Consider the following 22,041-nt stretch of genomic DNA (forward strand, 5'->3'; position numbering starts at 1 on the left):
ACATAGTCGTCGGAAAGATTAAACAAAAAATTATTAACATAAACTGTATTATATAAATTTTAAATTGACGATTAAAGAAACCGTATAAATGTATAATAGTAATCAAATAGAATACGAAAAATAATAACGTTAATATAACGTCGTCGTTAATATAATCGGTGCACCGACGAAAGTAGAAGATGCTTTTTAAAAAACAACTGGGAGCGGCATTTTAAGTTGGCCACTTTCGTTATAAGAAAACGAACAAATTGCGATACGTTGAGCTTCCCGGCACATTGCATTCTTTGCCAAACACTCGAATGTGTCACGATACCTCTCGCTTGCGAAATATTCTTTGGTCTTTCGAATACTTCATTCGTTTGGCATCTATTCGTTCATTAGAAATAAAAAATAATTGTTTTACCAAAACATTTTCTTCTTTAACTTTGATTCCTTTTTCTAAATAGAATCCTATAATTTATGATCTTCCGCAATCCTTGATCTTCCACATTCCTATTGACTATTGACTAATTAATTAATCGTTAATTAACAATATTTATTCAATACGCCATACTCTAAATGACAACGTTTATTTCAAGGAGATTCTTCGTGATATTGATCTAAAGCAAATGAAAAATTTATATTAGATATTTACTGTTCTATTCGAAGAATATTCATGGTTCGTTAAGAAAAAAAAAGAAAAAAAAAGAAAAAAAGGAAAAGAAAAAAAACGGAAAAACTCATAAATCAAGGCGTAGATTTTTCGTTCGTTTAACTACAAAGAATATTTATACCTAGTAAATATGTTGACGTAATTCGAAAATACTTGAACATTACGATGTATGTACGTAATTGAATACAGATGCTTATTTTTCAAAACAACTCGTGAAACATATAGATATTTGTACTTTAGATCTACTTATATTTGCACGTTTAGTGATATTTTTGAATTTCCTTTTTATCGATCTTGAGCTGAAATACACACACACACACACACATATTGTGAAAAAGAATAATTTTTTTTAAGGCTACGTGTTCGACGTAAGAGTATATGGATACCTGTATAAATATATATATGTATAATAATTCTTTAAAAAATAAAAATGGCGTCTTAAAACAATATCTTATTTTAACAACATTTCGAAAAGAAAGCATCATTTTCCAAGGCGATTGTTCGTTGAAATATTCGCTGACATAGATAATGATATACTTTCAATCATATATTATCGGGACGTTCGAAGAACGAAGTGAAAATAATCCATTGCCGAATCGGACGATGCAACAATGCATGCAAGATGAAGAAGACTGACGGCCGTCTTGTCTCGTAACGTCATACAAGGCATGTTGCTTGTTTTAATTAAATACAGAATGTATTGGATCGCGAGTAAATGGGACGCGTACGTGTTGAATTTTCTCGTCGTAGTTATACAGTTATTTAATAGATACATGTAGATGTAGTAATGAAAATTAACATAAATCTAACTAACGAAATTACGCATAATATTATTCGTCTGAATACGAAAGATTATCGAAAAACATTCAAGAATCAATTGTACATCGATATTCATTGGCAAACGTAATCCAGTGATTATATTATAATTTTCCTTTTCTTTTTTGTTTTTTTTTTCGAGGAAAATGACACAATTCCCAATAATTTTTCATTTTTGTCGACAACGTTCTTAAAAGGTAAATCTAAAGTAGCTCGAAGAAATGTCAATATTGTCTTAACAATATATGATTTCGGTTACTAATGACTCATTTCCGTGGATATTCCACTTCTATCGTTAAATATTTGTTTTCGGTAGAAGCTTCGTCGTCCTAACGAAATATCGTTGGTACCTAATTAAACACGATCGTTGTACGATGTTATTATGAAGGGTTTACCAAAGTCACTCGAGAGACCCATTCGATTTATCTTTCGTTGCAAATTCGTCGACGGAGATTATACTAAGACTCTTATCCATAGCCTATAACCTATGCAATGCACGAACGCGTAGACGAGGGCTCTATAAAGGTTACATAGTTCGGAGACTGTCGGAAAGATTCGGATATGCCGAAGCGAATCCACCAATGATAGTCGAAAAGAACGTAACGCGATTGGATTTAGCTCGTTGGATTGGTTCTCGTCATTCGTCGATCATTTCCAACCCCGAATCGTGATTGGTGATTGGTCAACGCGCACAATACACGTTCCATTCTATTTTACGAACGCTTTAATGCATGTTGCGCGTTAGCTTTAAGATCAAAAAAGAAATGTTCTGTGGATTACGCTTTTAACCGCTTTTTTCTTTCCCTCTTTCTCTCTCTCTTTCATTTTCTAAATTTTTTTTACTTTCTCGAGGGAGAGAAAGCAGGTAGACAAAGTCGGACGATTTGGAAGTCGACGCATGATCGCGTCGTCTCGGACCGGTGACATTATTCGTAGTAAGCGCATTGCTTCTGGATATCGATTCGACCTCGAATATAAACGGAACACGAAGTGGAAACTCTCGATGCTCTACGGTAGTGATTCGCTTGATCTCAAGCACTCTGGACGCGTTTCGCTCTGAAAGCTGTTCTGCTCTGTATTTGTCTCTCTCTCTCTCCCTCTCTCTCTTTCTCTTTCTCTTCTTTCTCTTTCTTTTTTTTGACACGCACACGTACGTGGCGCGTGACACGCGACGAGACGTTGATCGCACGCAGTGTATCAGAAAAAGAGAGAGAGAGAGAGAGAGAGAGAGAAAGAAGGAAAGACAGAAAGAAAGAAAGAGAAAGAAACACTGAGCTGATCCGATGGTGAGTGTTACGTACATATATACGTGCGCGTGCATCTCACTTTATCAGTCTCTTGTCTCTCGTTTCTACATATATATACATATATTCATCCTATCCGTCATTTTATCTCCGCGCGTGTGTGCGTGTAGAAGCGCACGCGCGAGCTAGCTCCTGTCTCGTCAATGCTTTCGTGTGAATCGACGACGACGACGACGACGACGACGACGACGAAGACAAAAACGAAAACGAAGACGAAGCCGAAGACGACGACGTAGACGTACTTACTTACATATTTACGATAGAACGCGTCATAAGCCGCGTCACGAGTCACGTCACACGATTTAATCAACGCGTATTTCTTTCTCACGCCTATCGTTGCCGCTATCCATCTTTCTCTCTCTCTCATATATTTATAAAAAGTTAGGAAATCGAAATGAATTCTATATTTCGAATAGATCAACCGCGTAAAACCAGTTGTGCTTTACAGTTGCACACGTGATGTCGTTTAATCGATCGCATTCTTACTCGCTTGCTCCTCTCTCTCTCTCTCTCTCTCTCTCTCTCTCTCTCTCTCTCTCTCTCTCTCTCTCTCTCTCTCTCTCTCTCTCTCTATTGTTTTCTTGCCTCTTACATAAATTATCGAACACCTATCCTTATTATTTTTTTTGCTTTGCATTTTTTTTCTCTTTCTTTCACTTCTCTTTATACGTCATTAAAGATTGCATATCCTCCGATATTCCTTCTGTCCCATTTTCTCTCAATCTTATTTCATTTTTATAAGATATCTGTATTCTTTTCTTTTCGATTTCGCTCGCTTTCCTAACCTATATTTCATACTCGTAATTTTTCGTACGATATCATTATCGCTTTCAATTTTTTTTCTTATTTCGTTTATCTTTCTCTCTCTCTCTCTCTTTCTCTTTTTCTCTCTCTTTTTATCGTCACATTTCGATTGTTGTATTGACAACGTTATAAGATCCTCGAGAAAGGAAGGAAAATAGAAAAAGTATTAGGAAGGAAATTAAACAGGGATCGTCGTTGCGTCGTTGTCGTTGTCGTCGTTGTATTGTTGTTGTTGTTGTTGTTGTTGTTGTTGTTGTTGTCATCGTCGACGGCGGCGGCGTCGTCGTCGTCGTCGTTGTCGTCATCATCATTATCATCATCGTCATCATCGTCATCGTCGGCGTTGTCGTCGGCGTTGAAAGAGGAACGACGCAAAGTTCGGTACGATTTAAACAAACAAAGTCCTTGGCTTCTGTCAAAGAGTGCACGTGTGTAAAGCGTAAGGAATACATTCCATGCGAGTAACATTTTCTTTTTATTTGATTCCCCCTCTCTCTCTCTCTCTCTCTCTCTCTCTCTCTGTCTCTGTCTCTGTCTTCTATTTCTTTCTCTTTCTTCGTCTTAAAAAAAAAAAACATAATTACGAAATTAGGAAAGAACGATCTACTTGATATTCGTCATTTAACAAGTTATGCGTTAACATTTCACGATGGTTCTTTTTATCGTTATTTCGTATTATATAACTATTTTTGCACGGATCAAGTCATTCTTATCTTTCTTTACATATGCATTTACATACATGTGTGTGTATATATATATATATATATGCACACACGAGTCAAACTATTTATATCGCCCGACATTTATATTTAAATATTTTTCACATATATGGTAATTCCGTATAACATATATATATATATATATATATATATATATATATATATATCAGCGAATGAGAGTTACGTATACGTATATATGTATATTACACGTATTACATATTCACAATACGTATGTAGTAGTAATTTATAGACACACATTTGTATTCGCGTAGTATTCTTTACAAATGGTATTATGTACTTACCTTCCATTTGTTTTCTCTGCAGTGCTAAGTAACTAGGTTATGAGAGAGACTTCACTTGTTCCTTTCCGTGAAAAACAAAAAGAAAAAAAAAAAGAAGAACTCTGATGTATTTTTATTCGATATCGTGTCACACGTTATTTCCCCTGTTTCATTTGTGTGTATGTTGCAATCGTAAAATGGAACGATTTATCGAGATTCTTTAACATTCGAGCAACGAGACGATTTCCAAATCGTGTGCGTATTAGCGATTATACCGTAATTATAGTCGATAAGATAACTAGATAATTGCAATTATTGCAGCTGAAAATAGCGAGAGATTATTGCGATTATTTAATGGCAAAGAACGAAGATAGAAATGTTTCTTCTTAAGTACTTACTCGTATGTGCGTATGTGTATTGAATGATAAAATGCACGATGTTTAGGTTTTTCTTTTTTTTTTTTTTTGCTCTCTCTATTTTCTTTCGTCGCAATAAAAATGGCAGTCAAAAATAGAGATTATTAAGATTATTTAATGACAAAGAATGAAGATAGAAATGTTTTCTCTCGTGTACGCGTATGTCTATTAAACGATAAAATCAGGATATTTCGATCTTTTTTCCTCTTAAAGCGGATTACTCTTATTTTCTTTCTTCGAAATAAAAAATATATGCACGTGTTAGTGGCATTACTAAGAGAGTAGTTGCCGACAGCGAAGATATCTATATACTATCGCTTTCCTTCCATCTATGAGCGAAGAGTTTGATTCTTTTTATTATTTTACGCTTGGTACCGTTACAATGTCGGCGGAAATAAAATATAAAAAGAAAAAAAAAAGAATATATAAATATATATATACTAGACTGCTATATGTTTTTTTTTATATATCGATCTGTTTGACCAAAGCGTGTATAAACATAATATATGATACTTTCAAAGTGGAAATTTTCGTTTGCGATAGGATAGAAATATAACTATTATATTTACACGTTTCTTTTCATTATCATCCAACTTGAAAGTCCGAAGAGCTCTGGCTATGCAGACGTTCAATTCTCACATTATTCGTAATCATATTTTCCTTCATTGCAGTTGTAAAAGTTTTAACGTTGGAAACATATGTATCTTTAAGAATTTATTTCGAATTGTGCGAACTAACGGTATTTTATTTTTCTTTCTTTTCTACTAAACGTAAATTCGGAATTTTATCTTTTCGATGAAGATTCGATGGAAGTTTCATTATCGACTATATTTTCATAATCGTTGAATATAACATGATATTGTGCTGCTCATCAAACAGGAATTATTATTTCATATAACAAATACTTCACTTAGTAACACGAAAATTATCTTCGACAGGTGAAGCTGCGACGAACTTCGCAAGATGGTGAGACTTCCTCAACGACGGGGGGTGATCGCCTTGCCATATCCGGTTGCTCAAGATTTAAAGGATATCGAAGAAAACGCCTCATTCGAGTCAAAGGTATTTTTACAATCTTTTTTTTTCACTTTCTGATATCTTAAAATTTGTTAATCGACATTTAATTATTTTAACGTTATATTTGTCTATTATCTTTCTTTCTTCTTTTTTTTTTTTTTTAATTTTTATTTTTTAAAAATATCAATTTCATTATATTTCGCAGAAAAATGAAGAAGAGAATTAAATCGAATTGAAAAATTTCATTATTTTTTTTTGTGTTTATTCTTCCTTCGTACTTAATAGAATTATTTTGAATTTTTCTCTTATATATCGATTTGATACGTATGTAAAGAAATCCTTTTTCTTTCTTCTTATAGAAATTATTATGACAAACGCACGCGTCTAAGAAATACAAACTAACCTAAGATAGCTACACATTCATATCGACCTTATTTTATTCCTATCATATATTGCTGTTTTATTATGGATCTGTGTACTTGTATACCTCTTCAAATATATATATATATATATATATACACATATATATACATATATATACACACACGTTCGTCTCTCAATATAAATCTAAGTTAAGATAAAAGTATCCCGAAAAGATAAACGTTGCCAGACGCGCGATCGAATATCACGCGATAGATTAAAAATTTAGTTTAGTAGCCCTCTGAATCTATAGTCATATGCATCGTTTTATTGATAATAATACCAGTCGTAGATTTCAGTGCGATCATTTCTATGAAATTATGAAAGTGAGTATAAATTATAACAGAAAAAATGATGATTCTTTTAAAAAATTAATTAAGTCGATTTGATAATAATTACGACTTTTACGTGACCGTGCGTTGTTGAAACCATCGCGGAACGTTATCTTCCGAAACATTGTAATATATGGCGTAAGTACATATGTATACGTTTATCGATTCTTCGATCGAAAGTACAGTCATAAACAATAGTGTAAACGCTTGGAAGGGAGGAGTATCACTCCACCTCTAAGCTTTCGATAGTCTTTTTCGAATTTCCATTTCCACTTATAGTTATCTGTTATTATTCTTCCACTTTTATCGTACAAGTGTAAATATCATTGTACAGATGATACCGTATTGATATATATTGAAAATTCAAGATTACGTTAAATTTTCATTTTTGTAAATTTATAAGTCTGATATTTACACGAATTATGACATGACTTACACACTTTATTTTATAGAATAACAATGTACTTGTTGTCTCTTACAATTAATTGTATTTCCAATATATGTTAACATTTTACATACACGATGATACATTTTCTTATGTATAAGAAGAACTGAGAAATAATAGAAAGATATTATGTTATAATGGAATAGTATTACAGAATAATGGAAAGTCAAAAAATATACTTACTACTACATTTTTTACCGTGTACAAAAATAATCTATTTAAATATTCAGCGTATCTAGAAAATATTTCTTCATAGAAAATAATAAAACGATCGACGATCTTTGTTTGTTAAAACCGTGATAGTCTTTTTATTTCGCATACATATATCCTTTTAATTTTCTTTCCTTTTTTATTGCGAGTGTAAAAAAAAATGACATTGTCTTTTAACGAACATTTATATCGTACGTATACACAGATAATCTAGAAATGAATTAATCCGGATGTTAGAGTGAAAGAGAGATACAGAGAGAGAGAGAGAGAGAGAGAGAGAGAGAGAGAGAGAGAGAAGGTGAGATAACGAAAGAAGGATCGTTTTCAGTTTTGAAGATGTTGTCGCCGAGACGATCGGACTCGGAGGGTACAGCCGGGGGCAGCAAAGACGACGAAAACGGTGCAAAGGCGTTTCTATCGACAGGACGAACAGGAAGAAGGAACGCGTTACCGGATATTCATGGAAGACATGCTGCGACCAGTATCTCTGATCTACCGGATCGTTTCGGAGAGTTATCTACCGAAGCAGGTTCGAATTTTTTCCTTTGTTATTGAATTTATTCGATATTATTCGATTAGACTTATTTGATCGATGATCGATATTTCTTTACGTACTTTCAGATCGTAGCATGAACGTTGCTGGACGGGAACCAAATCAACCGAGTATGTCGAAACAACACGTTGGTTGACACGTTTCTCATATTTATTCGATCAAGTCTTATTTTATTTAGGTGGCAAGCCTGCCTAATATAAATTTATATCAAAGGAACGATATATAATCATGCTCGTTCTAGTAACACAGTACGATAATACGCATAGACATACGTATATACAAATATTAATAACAGGCGCTGCGTGCTTTTTAAAGTTGAAAAGATCGAAATCTTTTCTTTGATCTCTCTTTCTTTCGAATAGCAATGGCTCGTCCAACTATTGCTATCGTTATTTAATATACGTATATATATATATATATATATGTAGTTTCGTTCATCTGTTTTCTTTCGTCGTCGTTCAATCGAATTTACAGAGCGCAACGATACTCTACGATAATAATATTTCTATAAACGATTCTTCTTTCGTGAATTAACGATTAAATATAAAAATGTTAATACGAAGTTAATAATAACGAGATAGTATAGTACTGCGATAAACTCCGTGAACATTGATAGATATGCGAACGTTTATTAAACGTTAATTTTTGTAATTAATTAATACATTATACTTTTATCTGTGTCGTTACGTTTTTCTTAAATTCTTTTACGAAAGGACTCGAATATTTTCTTTCGATTTATTTTAATAAAACTCTAAGTAGAACTCGATTAGATCGCCATCGGCAATATCGTTTTTCGTTAGATGTCGGTGACGTAAATTATTTATGACGACAAACGATTGTAATCGCGCACTTATTGGTATAACACGTTATCTTATTATCGTTGTATACATTATTTATAGTTCGCAACAAGCAATTCTTACAGTATTTTGACTAATATATAAATAGAGGGAAAAGGGAGATTTTTTAGTAGGTGATATTTCAAGTTTCTACGACGAAACTTTACCGGTGTATGTGTATATATATATATATATATATATATATATATATATGTATGTATATATATATGTATGTATATACACACCCACATTCTTCATGTAAATACGTCATCTCTTTTCTGTATAAGAAGAATCCTGTCTGCTCGCATGGACACCCTTCGTTTGTGAATTATTGCGAAAACGATTAAAAGGATGATAAGATATTTCATGAATAGCACATATGTCCTTTAATTTTACATAATTGTACATACGATAGGTCAGAGAAATATTCGATCATTTCTTTCAAATCTTACTTAGTATTAACTTTTGAGTAGATACGGAAGTAAACGGTTATTTAGTTTTACAAAGTGATCGAATATTTCTATGATCTACTGTTCCATTTACATTTTATCCGATAATACATACAGACATACATAAATATATATATATATATATATATATATATATATATATATATAATCTTTATAGTCTTTACGCGAGGAAAAAATATTTTTGGATTGTAAAACTTACTGTTAGGTGTCATTGTAATTTATAGGTAAGTCTTCATATGCAATAATTTCCACGTGATCCGTTCTTTCGATCGCAATCGATATCGCGTTTTTGTATTTCTGAAAAAGAGAACAATAATTATAAATTTCATAAATAATCATTATTTGAAAAACACAGAAGTACTTGTTAGACATACTCTGTCGTTTTTGTTTTGTTTTTATTTGAAAGATCGAATTGGTATTATAACGATTAGATAACGATTAGAATAAAATGATTATAGTATTAACAATAAGATTATTGTAACACTCGAAACTCGATAGTAACATAAAGTAATCGTCATTTAATAAACTAACGCGCATTTAACGTTTGAAAAATAAAACAGTATGTATAGATTGATAATGTGTAACGATTTATAATTAATGTAATAATTTCATGCGAATGAATTTAAAAAGATTTTCAAATCTTTCACGATAAGGAATTGTTATCTACGAATACGTGTGACTCTCTCCGCACGTTGATGGGTAATGAGTATTTATATTTTCCTCGATATTGAAATTAAATGAACGTGTTTATATTGGCGTGTACGTATCTACGTACATACACATGTGTATGTAGGTACAATATATACATAACGAATGTAAACAAGTCAGGTTGACCTATAAGGAACGCGTATATTACATGTGTATATTTATGAGCCTACATTAATCATGATTTAACATCAATTTTCAATTTAACAAAGTTTTTTTCTGTAACATAAATATGTACATATACAAATGACGACGAAGTTACTTACTTTTAGTACGAAAAAAGATCGGGATAGGACGAAACAGTTACTAGTAAGACGATCGATATACACATCGTAGAAATATATAGATGAGTCATCGGGGATCGTACGAAATACCCATTACGTGAGTGCGTATTTATTATTATTTAAGAAAAGGAAATCTCGTTAAAGGAATCTCATCTCGCAAAGAGGAAGCACGTTCGATGAAAGCACGTTTATCTATGTAAGTAAGATACATGTACGAAGATGCAATATACAAGATCTGATTCATTCGTATCGTAAGGGTATTAAAAGAAGAAAAAAAAAAGAAAGAAAAAAGAAATAAACTCCAATATTGTTTTTCTTCAAAGGTTCATTAAATTCGTGATATAACATACTTTATATCGGTTTCTATGGGATACGGGAAGAAGGCTAACGAAGGTTTGTAAAACTATATAGATAGATTGTAATCATTGAAGGGGATTTATAGATTGTTAAGCGAACGAACGAGGTGTAAGCTCGCACGAGAGATTTACGTACGTTTCTATCTATGTTTGTGTCTTTACATATATATTAATATGCATGTGTTACAGTAGTACATAAATACGTATGTATTGCAAGTATGTATGGGATATATGTGTAAGCGAGTCGTGCTTTTACTTGGAAGCCGATGCAGCTGCGACCCTATGACGATGGAAAAATTTTGTTTGCGCAGCTTGTCAGTAAGGTGTTTGCGTTTACGCGTTACTCTTTTCATCAACCGGTATATATATAGATATTCTAGATATATAAATGTGTGTAAGCGCGCGCACAGTATTGGTTATGCTGCTAGGGTAGACTCTTATCGGATCGTCGACACCCCTAGTACGAGAACGAAAGCCACAGCAGCGTTCGTTCGCTCTATCGCCAAGAAGATGATGGATGTATCCAACTTTGATATGCACACGACGTATCTTACGCGATCATTAAGCATTTCTGAAAATAAATATACTTGCTATATTATGTCAGTATAGGTCGTTTGACGAGTTGTAAGACGTTCGCTCGTTATCGTCATTTGAAAATGAAAAGCCACTATTAATTGTGACTGTATTATGTTTCTTTTTCGGACATTTAATGATAAGTGAAAGAGAGAAAGAGAGAGAAAGAGAGAGAGAGAGAGAGAGAGAGAGAGAGAGAGAGAGAGAGAGAGAGATCAATAATGTCGATAAAATACACACACTCACATACACTCACTATCGCGAATAATTATTAAAAAATATACCACAAATACATATTCTACTCTTGTACGTTTGTTACATTATCTTACTTTCCCTTCCATTTTTCTTTCATGGTTTCTTCCACGACAAGACTTCCTGTCAAAGATAAAGACGTACTTTTTATCATAGTAATTAAGTTTGGATATCGCTAGTGTACGAAGCTGTATATCGTGTGACGCTTATACACATTCGAGGAGAACATCTGTCATTTCTCTATGCATAGTAAGCGACTCATCGCGAGATTGTATATAGGATAGAAACAATACGTCCTATAGACGTTCTGCGCTATCAAACAAATCTCCTAGTCTATATTTTATCGTGTTCCCTGACAGAAGCGATTATTTCGACCCTTTCGAGTGGCGTAAGCAGAAGCATATACATCGTGGGTCTTCCCTTTCAAATAATTTGTCGCTTTTCGATACCTCTTTACAAATTTCTATCGAATATCTAAGATCTCGTAAATTTCAATGAAATTACAATGATTACAACGATATGAAGTGCAATTTGAAAAAAGAGATTGAATCAGCGAACAAGATGCGAGCAACTTTTTGGACCGATACAAAATTACATCCACCCGTCACGATTCATGTCAAGTAAGTCCGAATATATTTTTCTTTGATATAATTTCTTATTATTATTTAGCGTTAAACTTTATATACCTATTAGATCCAATAGTGTATTTACACATACCCGTGTGTATAGTTAATCGAAAAAATTAATATCGATCGAATTTAATACGATTGCATATGACAATTAACTAATGAAGACAGAAAATGAACGAACTTGCTCTCTTTGGCTTTAACGCGAATTTATTGACGGAATGGATTAAACGTTCGTGCTAATTAGAAGTCAATAGAAAATTATTCAAATAAATGTGTCGGTGTTATATCTTGAAATGATTTTTTATACAGATAGATTGCTTCGATATAGATAAATTGAAAATTTCGAAAGGATTTATCCTCTTCGAAGGGTGGTTTCCACCCTGATCTTTTTCTCCCTCGCGACGAATCGTTTCACAAGGTCTCAATCGAAGCCACAGAGGTTTATCGAGTTTCCATTGTTTATAAAACACCCACCACCTGTTTTCTCCTGGCCCAATAAAGCTTCGAAGAGAGAATTCCGTTTTCTGTTCGCCATGCGATTCTGTTCCGCGCACACCGTTCATATCGCGGTGGTGAAATCATTGTCTTAAGTTTTTGTAAGTGTTTATTTTACGATAGCATTTAAGAAATGAAAGGACCGTGACGTAAATCGGTTGGAAATATGGATCGCGACTCGAAATCAAAATGGACAATTTGCCAACGTATTAGGAAAATATTCGTGACGCGTAATAATGTTTCCAGATCTCCTAAAAGCAATCTACAATTAAGTAGATTCGATACATTGAAGACAGACGTAGAAAATCCAGAAGGTAAGTCGATAGATTTTTCTATCGATGTTGAAATTTCAAAACAAAGAGATATCGGGTGATTTTCATTTTCAGTATCCGATTTGAACGTATCTTTGGTGAACAATTTTAATCCGGCTACCGATAGTTTTCACGCGTCGGTCAAACCAATCATTTTGTTGGCGAATTGCTTTTCGATGCTTCCAGTTTCCGGTGTCAACACTCCGGATGCATCTTATCTAAAGCAAGTTTAAATTCGTCGATTAAATTTCATAACGAAACAAACGTAGATATTTTTTCACGAGCTTTACGTATATACTTTCAGATTTACCTGGTATAGCCCAAAATTATTGTACACCATCGCATCCTTTTTAGGTGCAATCGTTATGACTATATTCAACATTCTACAATTCACTAAGACGGGCATAAATTCCATGAAGACGAGTAAGTAATACACTTTCAAAAGAAATAAAAATCCCGTTGAATCTCACGATCGTTATACTTACATAGTGTTGTCATAACAGCTAGTTTAGTTTTTTATGGCACCTCTCTAATCGCGTCTCTCCTCTTCCTGAAACTCGCCAAATTATGGCCTTGCTTGGCGTTAACGTGGGAAAAAATCGAACGAGAGTTCATGTTTAGACATCGGAGAGTTTCTCGAATAAGTCTAGCTGGTAGATTTAAATTAATTACCGCCATCGTGATGACCCTCGCAATGAGTAAGTACATTTCCCTTACCAAAACATTTGGATTATTCATATTTATACAACTAGACTGCAGTTTTGAATTGAAGTTAGCATTTGATTAATTTTATCGTCCTTTTCAAAATGATTACAGTCGAGCATACTTTATCTGTACTTAAGGGCTTCTCTTATGCAATGACATGTGTAAAATATCGAAGTGATTCCGACGTTATCGCAGAGTATTTTGAATCGCAATTCCCCCAGGTAAAGTACACATTCTGAACATTCTTTTGCATGTTCCACGAGATATGATCTTTTTTATATCTCTTATTGGTACACTTCAATCGAAGCTCCTTTAAAATGCAATAATTATGTTTACCACGATGAAATAGGTATTCTCGCAAATGTCCTACAGTTTATGGAAAGCTATATTAGTGGACATAATTAACATGTTAAGCACCTTCTCATGGAACTTCGTCGATCTTTTCTTGATCCTCGTAAGCATGGCTCTGGCAGATCAATTTCAACAATTGAATAGTCGTCTTAATTCCGTTAGAGGAAAGGTAAGTAATTAAAAAGAAACGAATTTCTTTTCCATGGTTATTAAAATTATAATATTTTAAAGGCGATGCCGGACTGGTGGTGGGCCGAGGCTAGAAACGATTACAATCATCTGGCTAGTTTGACTAGGCGAGTCGATTCTCATATTTCAACGATCGTTTTTCTATCGTTTGCGACCGATCTATACTTCATTTGCATTCAACTGTTATTCTCTTTCAAGTAAATCTCACGTCTTTTGTAATTTTTTTTCTCCCTCCCATATAAAAATACGTATTACTTTGTCATTTATTTTTTTCCATTTGTTCGGTAAGTTTGCAACGCAGTCACATACAGAAGATCTACTTTTGTTTTTCCTTTGGATTTCTTGTCACGAGGACCACGGCTGTATCCTTGTATGCAGCTTCCGTTAACGACGAGTCCCGTTTGCCGGCACCAATACTTTACAGCGTTTCGAGTGCCAACTATTCTACAGAGGTAAGCTAATACATGCATTTTATCAAACCTATCTATTTCTTTGTATTCTGTGTTCCTTTGAAAATTTTTTTCCTTTTTCTTCTTTTGAAAATTTCTTTCAGGTAATGAGATTTTTGACACAAGTCACGACCGACAGTATAAGCTTGACCGGAATGAAATTTTTTTCTGTTACGAGAGGCCTCGTCTTGACCGTAAGTGTGATCTAACGATTAGACTTTTATACATACACAAATATATTTAATAAGTTTATAATCCCATAAAAATTTGAAAATTATTACATTTGTTTAGATTGCGGGTACTATCGTCACATACGAGTTGGTATTGGTACAAATAAACAATATACAACAAACGATCCAGTCTAACATAACGAACATTTGCGAGGTAACAATGCTAATCCTTTAATATTTCTAACACCTTTTTTATTATTAGATATAAATTGTGCTTAAATAATTTTTTTATTATTAGATATAAATTGTGTTAATGAAACAATTTATGCATAACAATTTTCAATCGGGATGCGTTGCTTTCGATCAGCCTTTTTTATATTCTTTTATTTTCCTTTTTGCAAAGCATTATGTCTTTATCAAATAATCTAAAGAGAGAGAGAGAGAGAGAGAGAGAGAGAGAGAGAGAGAGAGAGAGAGAGAGAGAGAGACAATGTTTGAAGGCAGCTTTCATCGTTGATTTTATTTATTTATAGCAACGTTGAATTGAAGAAGCACGACCTCGTACGTTACGATCGCTCCGGCTAGCTAAAACGTTAAATTTTTCGTAAATATTTTTCATAAAAATAATAAAGACACGTAATTATACGTATGATTCGATTTAGGGTTGATTATATTAAAAAACAAAAAAAAAAACTTACTGCTAGCATAAAGTTCCTTGTGATGGAAAAGAAACGTAAGCCTGTCAATGAGATATCGTCGGTGGTAAGCTGATATTGTAATCTTTGTGTCTATCAAAAAAGAAAAAAAAATAATAATAATAAAAAAGGTAATATATAATAATAATAAAATTATCCGAAGATATTAGAAGACTGGTGTTAATTATTTGTTACATGTGACATTTTAATTTAGATATAGATAGATAATATATATTATATACCTCGATGTTGTAGGTGGACGAAGAACAACTATACAGCAATGGGAGTACCGTTTTACTTTGATCATTTATTCTGGCGGTCAATAAGGTTACGGCACACGTTCGAAGAATGAGGAAGGCAAAGGAACTGAAGAAGTAGAGGTTACTCAAAATATCTCCAGCTTCAGGTCCGCTTCGAATGAAAAAGCAAATGACAGTTTAAACGTCCGAACGTCCAAATCTAATTCGTAGTTTCGTATAACGCGTCTTGTATGTTATGTTATCGTAGTAGACTTACGATAAGCCATTTAACAATTGTAAACAAATAAAGTAGAGATTATTTGCGAAGGAAAGGAGTATTATCGGAGATATATCGTTGTCCACTTTTTTCACCAGTGAACTTAGAAGGGCGTAATCGTTTCTAAATTCACACCAATCGATGGTGTTAGCGTTCTTTTTCGCCGTAACGAACAATCTCTTGTTCAACGTCTTGTATCTTTCAGCCAAACCGGTGGAAATCTGAAATTTCGTTCGTTAAAATTGTTTGCAATTCGTTTCTATTTTTCACGGTAGCATACCAACATGACGAATAAATCCGTAAAGTTCCACACGAACGTCGCTATTTTGCTCACTATAAAGATATAAATACCAATGGCGAAGCTGTAGTCGACTGTAAAGCGATCATTCAATAGGATTAATTTAATGACATTGAAAGTTGTCCTCGTTGATCCGAGTAAGAAAGTGTAAACAAACGTACCGCTTTCCAAGATAAAGTTGTGAGACTTGATGGTGTAAACTTGTAAGAAATTGGCGAAGGTCGAGTTCGGTGTTCCCCATTCAAACTTTGTACTGTTGTTAGCTACGCTTAGAGCATGTTCGAAGAGAGCGAATAGAAGTATGGCGCTACTAATTATTATAAATTTCCAACGAAGTCGTGGTCGTTGGTATTTGTTGCTGCAAATGATATAAAAACAAAGCGAGGCAATTCGTTGAATAGAAATTAATTATCTGTTAACACGTTCACACCACCGTTAGCTCACACTTGAATATTCCATCAGACGATGCGTACCATCAAACTACAAAAATGTAGTTCGTTTGGTAAATAAGAAAAATTGCCATATAGTTGAAAATTTAAATAATGAAAATTTTATTTTATTTCATCTCAATATTATAAACATAATTTATAAAACCAAAATTCGATAGTAAAGACATTTTCGAAAGCATGTCAAACAGAGTGCTGGCTGGCCTTCGCAACTATTGCAATACGTCATTACTCTTTCAGTTTTCTTCGTGGCATGATCTCTACCTTCTTTTTTATATAAGGATTTATAACATTCCTTACATCTTTTTCCTTGAATAATTGTACACATGTGATTTTTGGAAGTAGTTAACATACGAACTGGTCTTTTTGTCAGTTCGTTTCAAAAATTTAATTCCGCTAAAACGATTTTCAAAACTCATCATGTCATCCCGTTTTTGTTTTTGTTTTGTCTGTGACGGTAGAAATTTTTTGTTTATTTTTACAGTACCACAAATAAATGTTTTTTTTCTGCAAAAGTTCTTCGGCCAAAGAGACACTCGTATAATATCAAATAATAATCTCGCTCCGCGAGGAGAAATACAAATAGCAGCACCGGCGTGAACGTGTTAAATAATATTATGATTAACCTGTCTATGAATCGTTCCATTGCTTTCCAATCGTTTTGAAGGATCACCCAACGTGGCGATAGCCAAAGGTACATGATCGTTCCGCATAAACCATTTCCATAGAATATTGCTCCGGCTGTTGCCTCAGCTACACCACCTAGGAACATCGATGAATCATAATTATTGAAAATGTTACGTTATATCTACGTCGTTTCGATAGTAATCTAAATACGTTTCGTATTACTCGTGAAAAGAGATAGAAGATTATTCGATCAATTGTCCTTACCACGCACACCGAAGGAATCAGCGTTGAGAGTCCTTATCATGTGAATGATCGACAGTACCGCCATTATAGATATCGAAAAAGCTACTATGACGGCGTAGATGGTTCGAAAAGAGATTTTCTTGAATTTTAAGCTCGACGGTAAATTCGCAGATATTCCGGATAACGGAAGCAAGCCGAATATTTGTGCCCACCATAAGATCGGACTGATAGCTCGATGAAAGCTATCCTCTGAATCCTGAAAGAAAGTAGTATCGAAAATGAACAATCAGAAAAAAGCAATGATCTTTAAGCAAGTCTTACATCGTTATTATTTATAGAATGTAACGTGTTAACGTTGTCGTTACGAAGAAATTGTCGAGGCCTTAACGGCAGTGCACCTTCTTGATTGGATCTTATTCTACCGTTTGTTTTTCCCTTTTTTCGATTTCCTAACACGGACCAAATTTTGTAATTCGTTCTAGCGGAATCTCCATGAAGGATATTCCCCGTTTTCGACATGGTGCCATCAGCCTCCATGTAGAAACGTAAAAAACCAACCATTACCTGTTACAAACAAAGGAGACATATATTATTAGAGATTCTAATTTATTTTACGTTATATCCATCTAAGTGTTATATATGCTTACCTGCCTATCTACAGGTATGCGAGTATCCATACATTCGTAGGTATATACATACGTATAGATATAAGAATGCGAGCGTACAGTTGTGTTTTTATCGTTAAGAATCCTATACGTATGGATGAGGATCCGTTTTTATGGGCAGTTCTATATACTAAAAGAAATGTTATGTCTTTTAACATCACCTTATAACATCGGCATGCGCTTAACCAGTCAAAATATATACGAGCGTTTATCTCTCACAATGTCTCGTCATAACCATGATAATATTTCTTTACCCATGATAATATTTCTTATCGAAAGTAACGAGAACACACAGGATATACGTAGGATATAATTTATAGAGTATACTAAATGTAACGATCGCTTCTTCGTCTTTCGTACGATCGTTTTTCACGAGCTTTCTTCTCGTGTTTCTCAAGCACTAATTCATTGTCCGTTCGTTTCGTTCATCGATATAATCAATAAAAAGAGATGAAGATGTTATCGTTAAAATGTAACGTTATAAATATTGCCCAATGATAAAACGAACAAATGATATTTAACGTCGTCATTTTAACGTGTAATTTTAATAACGATTTGCGTTAATTACAGTGCGATATAACGAAGGATTCTACCTACGATTAATACAAATCCTCGTGTCTTCAAATTTTATTACGTATGTATTTTATATGCAATGTTTTTTTTTTTTTTTTTTTTTTTTTATGAAAATACATCAATGATAGTTAGCCGACAAAAACATATAATGTTTTATACTCGTTTAATCAATATCGAACGATTATCAGACAATCTTACAAAGTTATTAATTATTTATTATTTTAAGTTGGCATTAATGTTTTTTATATCATTTCTAAATATTGCAAGATAAGATGTTTGATTGATGCTAAACTTTATCATCCGATCAAGTTCGACGTAAAACCCGGAAAATATATATAGATGTTAATCTATGTATATAAATCGATATGTAAACCCTATAATTGTCGTAGCACGCACATGCGAAATTGAGATCCACCTTTTCTAAGCACATATTATACGGTTTTGTAATCAATGATTTATATACATATATGGCCATATATATTCCTTCGATGATTAAAACGAACTAGAAAACATCTGTTATGCAAACAATAACATTTCGTGAAAATGATATGTTAAGGGCACATGGCATCGCGATCATCCTTTAGATATATTATTCATTTTTCAACTATCGATTTCGCAATGCAGTACCTTAGCATAGCTGTAGAACTAGCTTGTTGACACTCTACTATAATTGAATGGGTTGACTTATATACATTTACAGGAACAAGGACGCGTGCAAAAGTGCAAAATTATGTACAAAATTATCGTTTAACTGCTAATCATTTAGAACAAAATATTATATATACGCATATAAGATACGATAAAAATCTGATGCTTTTTTCAAGAATTTCACAACGATTATAATAAGTATGTACAATCGATCGATTTCAATATTTATGAATTCGCTTATGACATCGAGATATTTAATAAGTATCGTGAGTATATCGTTTTTCTTTATTAATAAATTAATTTATTATTAATATTAATCGTTCGTAATAATCGTAGACTTATCCGATATTATCTTAACTTTCCTTTTATCTACATATACCAGTCACAAACAATAATTAAAAGCAACAGGCTCTACGTCTATATCTTTTCGCTACGATCTCTTTTACCTTTGCGATATTAATCGCGAATTTTGTTTTTTATCAAACGCTTTGCTTAAGTGCATATTTTTTCTTGTTCTATTCATTTATAAAATGACTTAAGAATTAAATGATAAAAGGAAAGAAATGAATGAAGAAAAAGAAAATGTCTTTTATTTTTAACGATCGTTCGTCTACTTACAAAATTAGTGCTTTCGTCATTCCATAAATTTCGTCTTGGCAGGCCACAGCAATTTGTAATTTTGAATAAAATCGTAACACGCTAAATGTACGACATAGGTGCAACAGGTCAGGGATCCAAAGTGGTGAAACAAGAGCGAAGAACACGGCTATGAATGTTGCTGTAACAACGCGGAATAACGAATGAAAGCCAACTAGAATTAAGAGTAAACGAGCCCTCGAGCCTGCGCTATATGCGTACGTCCGAACAAATAGCTATCTCTACTACTTCTCGCGAGTAAAAAAACTGTATTTACTTTTACAATAATATACTACCTGTTATCTGTTAGATACGGAATGAATAACACAATTCATCAATATTATTTAATAATAAAATCAAATGAATAATTTCTCTTTGTTTATCATAGCTTTTCTCTTTCAATCATTTATTTAAAATTTTTTTACCATCGTATGTGTAACAAAATGTCCTACATTGTTGATCAATATTTCATTTAATAAAATTAAATTGATAATTTTTGTAATTTCTTTCATTTTTCTTTACGATCCAAAAATATTTATTTGTTATTATTATTATTATTATTAATATTATTATTAATATCATCATCATCATCATCATCATCATCATCATCATCACCATTATTATTATCAGTATTAAAAATTGAAATAGTACGAGCTCAAAATATTGACATATTCTTTTTAATCTTATCCTGCGCATTGGAAGTAATCGTTGTACACAATTCTTGCATGACTAGTGTCTAAATACAAAGAGCGTGTAGGTATACGATAATAAAATATTCAGAAGTTTCTAACTAGCTTATAAACAACTCGGATAGAATATTATGAATCATATGAAAAAGTACATCGTTGTAAGCAATTTAGTTGTAAGCAACTAATGAATTTTTCTATATATTCCTTTCACCATTATTGATAAAATTGATTTCTCGGTAAAGAACTTATATAATTAGTAGGAGTGGTCTAATTAATTGTTCTGCTTCGCTTCGTTTACATTTCGAAAATTTCTACGAATTTACCATCATAATCTCTTACGTACACGTATTTTAATATCCAGATCGATGTCTGACACATACTTTTCATTTACACGTATATTACATTTTATAATTTATATTATAATATATATATATACACTCTCACACATTTATGTATATACCTATATATGCAGTTTTATTATTAAAATACGAAAGACGTCTTGAAATTATAATAAAAATCTAATAAATTATATTTTAGAAAGGGACATTTATAGAAGAATGCATTACTAAGTATTAAATTTGAAGAATATGAATTTTTTTTTAATTTATGATTTATATATTAGATATTCATAAATTATTATATATAATTTATTTTCAATTACATAAATAATATATATAAAATTCATAAATAATAATGTAAAGCGTATACGTAAAAACAAAGTATAATTAATATTCAAATTAACAATGATATAATTGTTTAAACAATATAAAGTTAAAAAGCACTCTTTTAATATTAAATGATTTTATTTGATTTGCATACACGTTCATAACTAATCATAAATAAAACGAGTATGTAAATGACTTGGACAGTTCTCTGACTTAAACAGAGTTAGCTGTCCTTCAACAAGCAAACATGTCAGCTCTCTACATTTATATTTCTTCGTTTAAATAATTAATACTTTCGATTATTTTATAATTATATAAACGATACATGATGTAAATGTACTATAATAATTTAATATTTATAACGATGGTACATTTTTTTAAAGATTACAAATTCTGTGTGTAAAATAATTTTAATTTGATATTTCGATATGTGTAAATTTCAAATATGAAGTTTTGAAAAGAAAAACGATCGCTCTAAAAGTTATCAAGTCATTATAATTTTACATTTCAATGAGAAAACATCGAAATTCGTTCCTTTCGTACGAGCTGAGCTTAAATAATTTATACTATCGATTATTTAATATTTGTTTAAACGA

General features: G+C 32.6%; 3 protein-coding genes across 6 annotated transcripts; 2 read left to right on the forward strand and 1 right to left on the reverse strand.

The window, feature by feature from the left end:
• Nucleotides 1-3,905: 3,905 nt before the first annotated feature.
• Nucleotides 3,906-9,181, forward strand: LOC122632683 (cAMP-dependent protein kinase inhibitor beta-like). Its single transcript, XM_043819804.1, has 4 exons — nucleotides 3,906-3,957; nucleotides 5,931-6,054; nucleotides 7,745-7,945; nucleotides 8,038-9,181. Exons 3-4 carry the CDS (start codon nucleotides 7,753-7,755, stop codon nucleotides 8,103-8,105), a joined length of 261 nt encoding a protein of 86 aa, XP_043675739.1. The 5' UTR covers nucleotides 3,906-3,957; nucleotides 5,931-6,054; nucleotides 7,745-7,752; the 3' UTR covers nucleotides 8,106-9,181.
• Nucleotides 9,182-9,424: 243 nt separating this feature from the next.
• Nucleotides 9,425-15,830, forward strand: LOC122632680 (gustatory receptor 5a for trehalose-like). The gene is made up of 12 exons (XM_043819794.1): nucleotides 9,425-12,065; nucleotides 12,816-12,883; nucleotides 12,956-13,103; nucleotides 13,185-13,303; nucleotides 13,384-13,578; nucleotides 13,697-13,806; nucleotides 13,935-14,105; nucleotides 14,168-14,322; nucleotides 14,415-14,577; nucleotides 14,679-14,768; nucleotides 14,866-14,958; nucleotides 15,695-15,830. Exons 1-12 carry the CDS (start codon nucleotides 11,965-11,967, stop codon nucleotides 15,740-15,742), a joined length of 1,461 nt encoding a protein of 486 aa, XP_043675729.1. The 5' UTR covers nucleotides 9,425-11,964; the 3' UTR covers nucleotides 15,743-15,830.
• On the reverse strand, nucleotides 14,842-20,332 carry LOC122632678 (gustatory receptor for sugar taste 64a-like). 4 transcript variants are annotated; one of them, XM_043819793.1, is made up of 11 exons: nucleotides 20,074-20,332; nucleotides 18,217-18,364; nucleotides 17,891-18,133; nucleotides 17,591-17,825; nucleotides 17,326-17,461; nucleotides 16,415-16,611; nucleotides 16,290-16,327; nucleotides 15,956-16,176; nucleotides 15,682-15,850; nucleotides 15,443-15,532; nucleotides 14,842-15,329 (listed from the first exon to the last, which is right to left on the reverse strand). In XM_043819793.1, the coding sequence occupies exons 2-11, from the start codon at nucleotides 18,244-18,246 to the stop codon at nucleotides 15,264-15,266; spliced, it is 1,425 nt and encodes a 474-aa protein (XP_043675728.1). In that variant the 5' UTR covers nucleotides 18,247-18,364; nucleotides 20,074-20,332; the 3' UTR covers nucleotides 14,842-15,263. The 4 variants fall into 4 exon arrangements, with proteins under 4 accessions (XP_043675728.1, XP_043675727.1, XP_043675725.1 ...); XM_043819792.1 differs by having other exon boundaries at nucleotides 16,236-16,327; XM_043819790.1 differs by having other exon boundaries at nucleotides 16,236-16,611.
• Nucleotides 20,333-22,041: the final 1,709 nt, after the last annotated feature.

Source organism: Vespula pensylvanica, chromosome 10 (genome assembly GCF_014466175.1).
Source record: "Vespula pensylvanica isolate Volc-1 chromosome 10, ASM1446617v1, whole genome shotgun sequence".
Lineage (NCBI taxonomy): Eukaryota > Metazoa > Arthropoda > Insecta > Hymenoptera > Vespidae > Vespula > Vespula pensylvanica.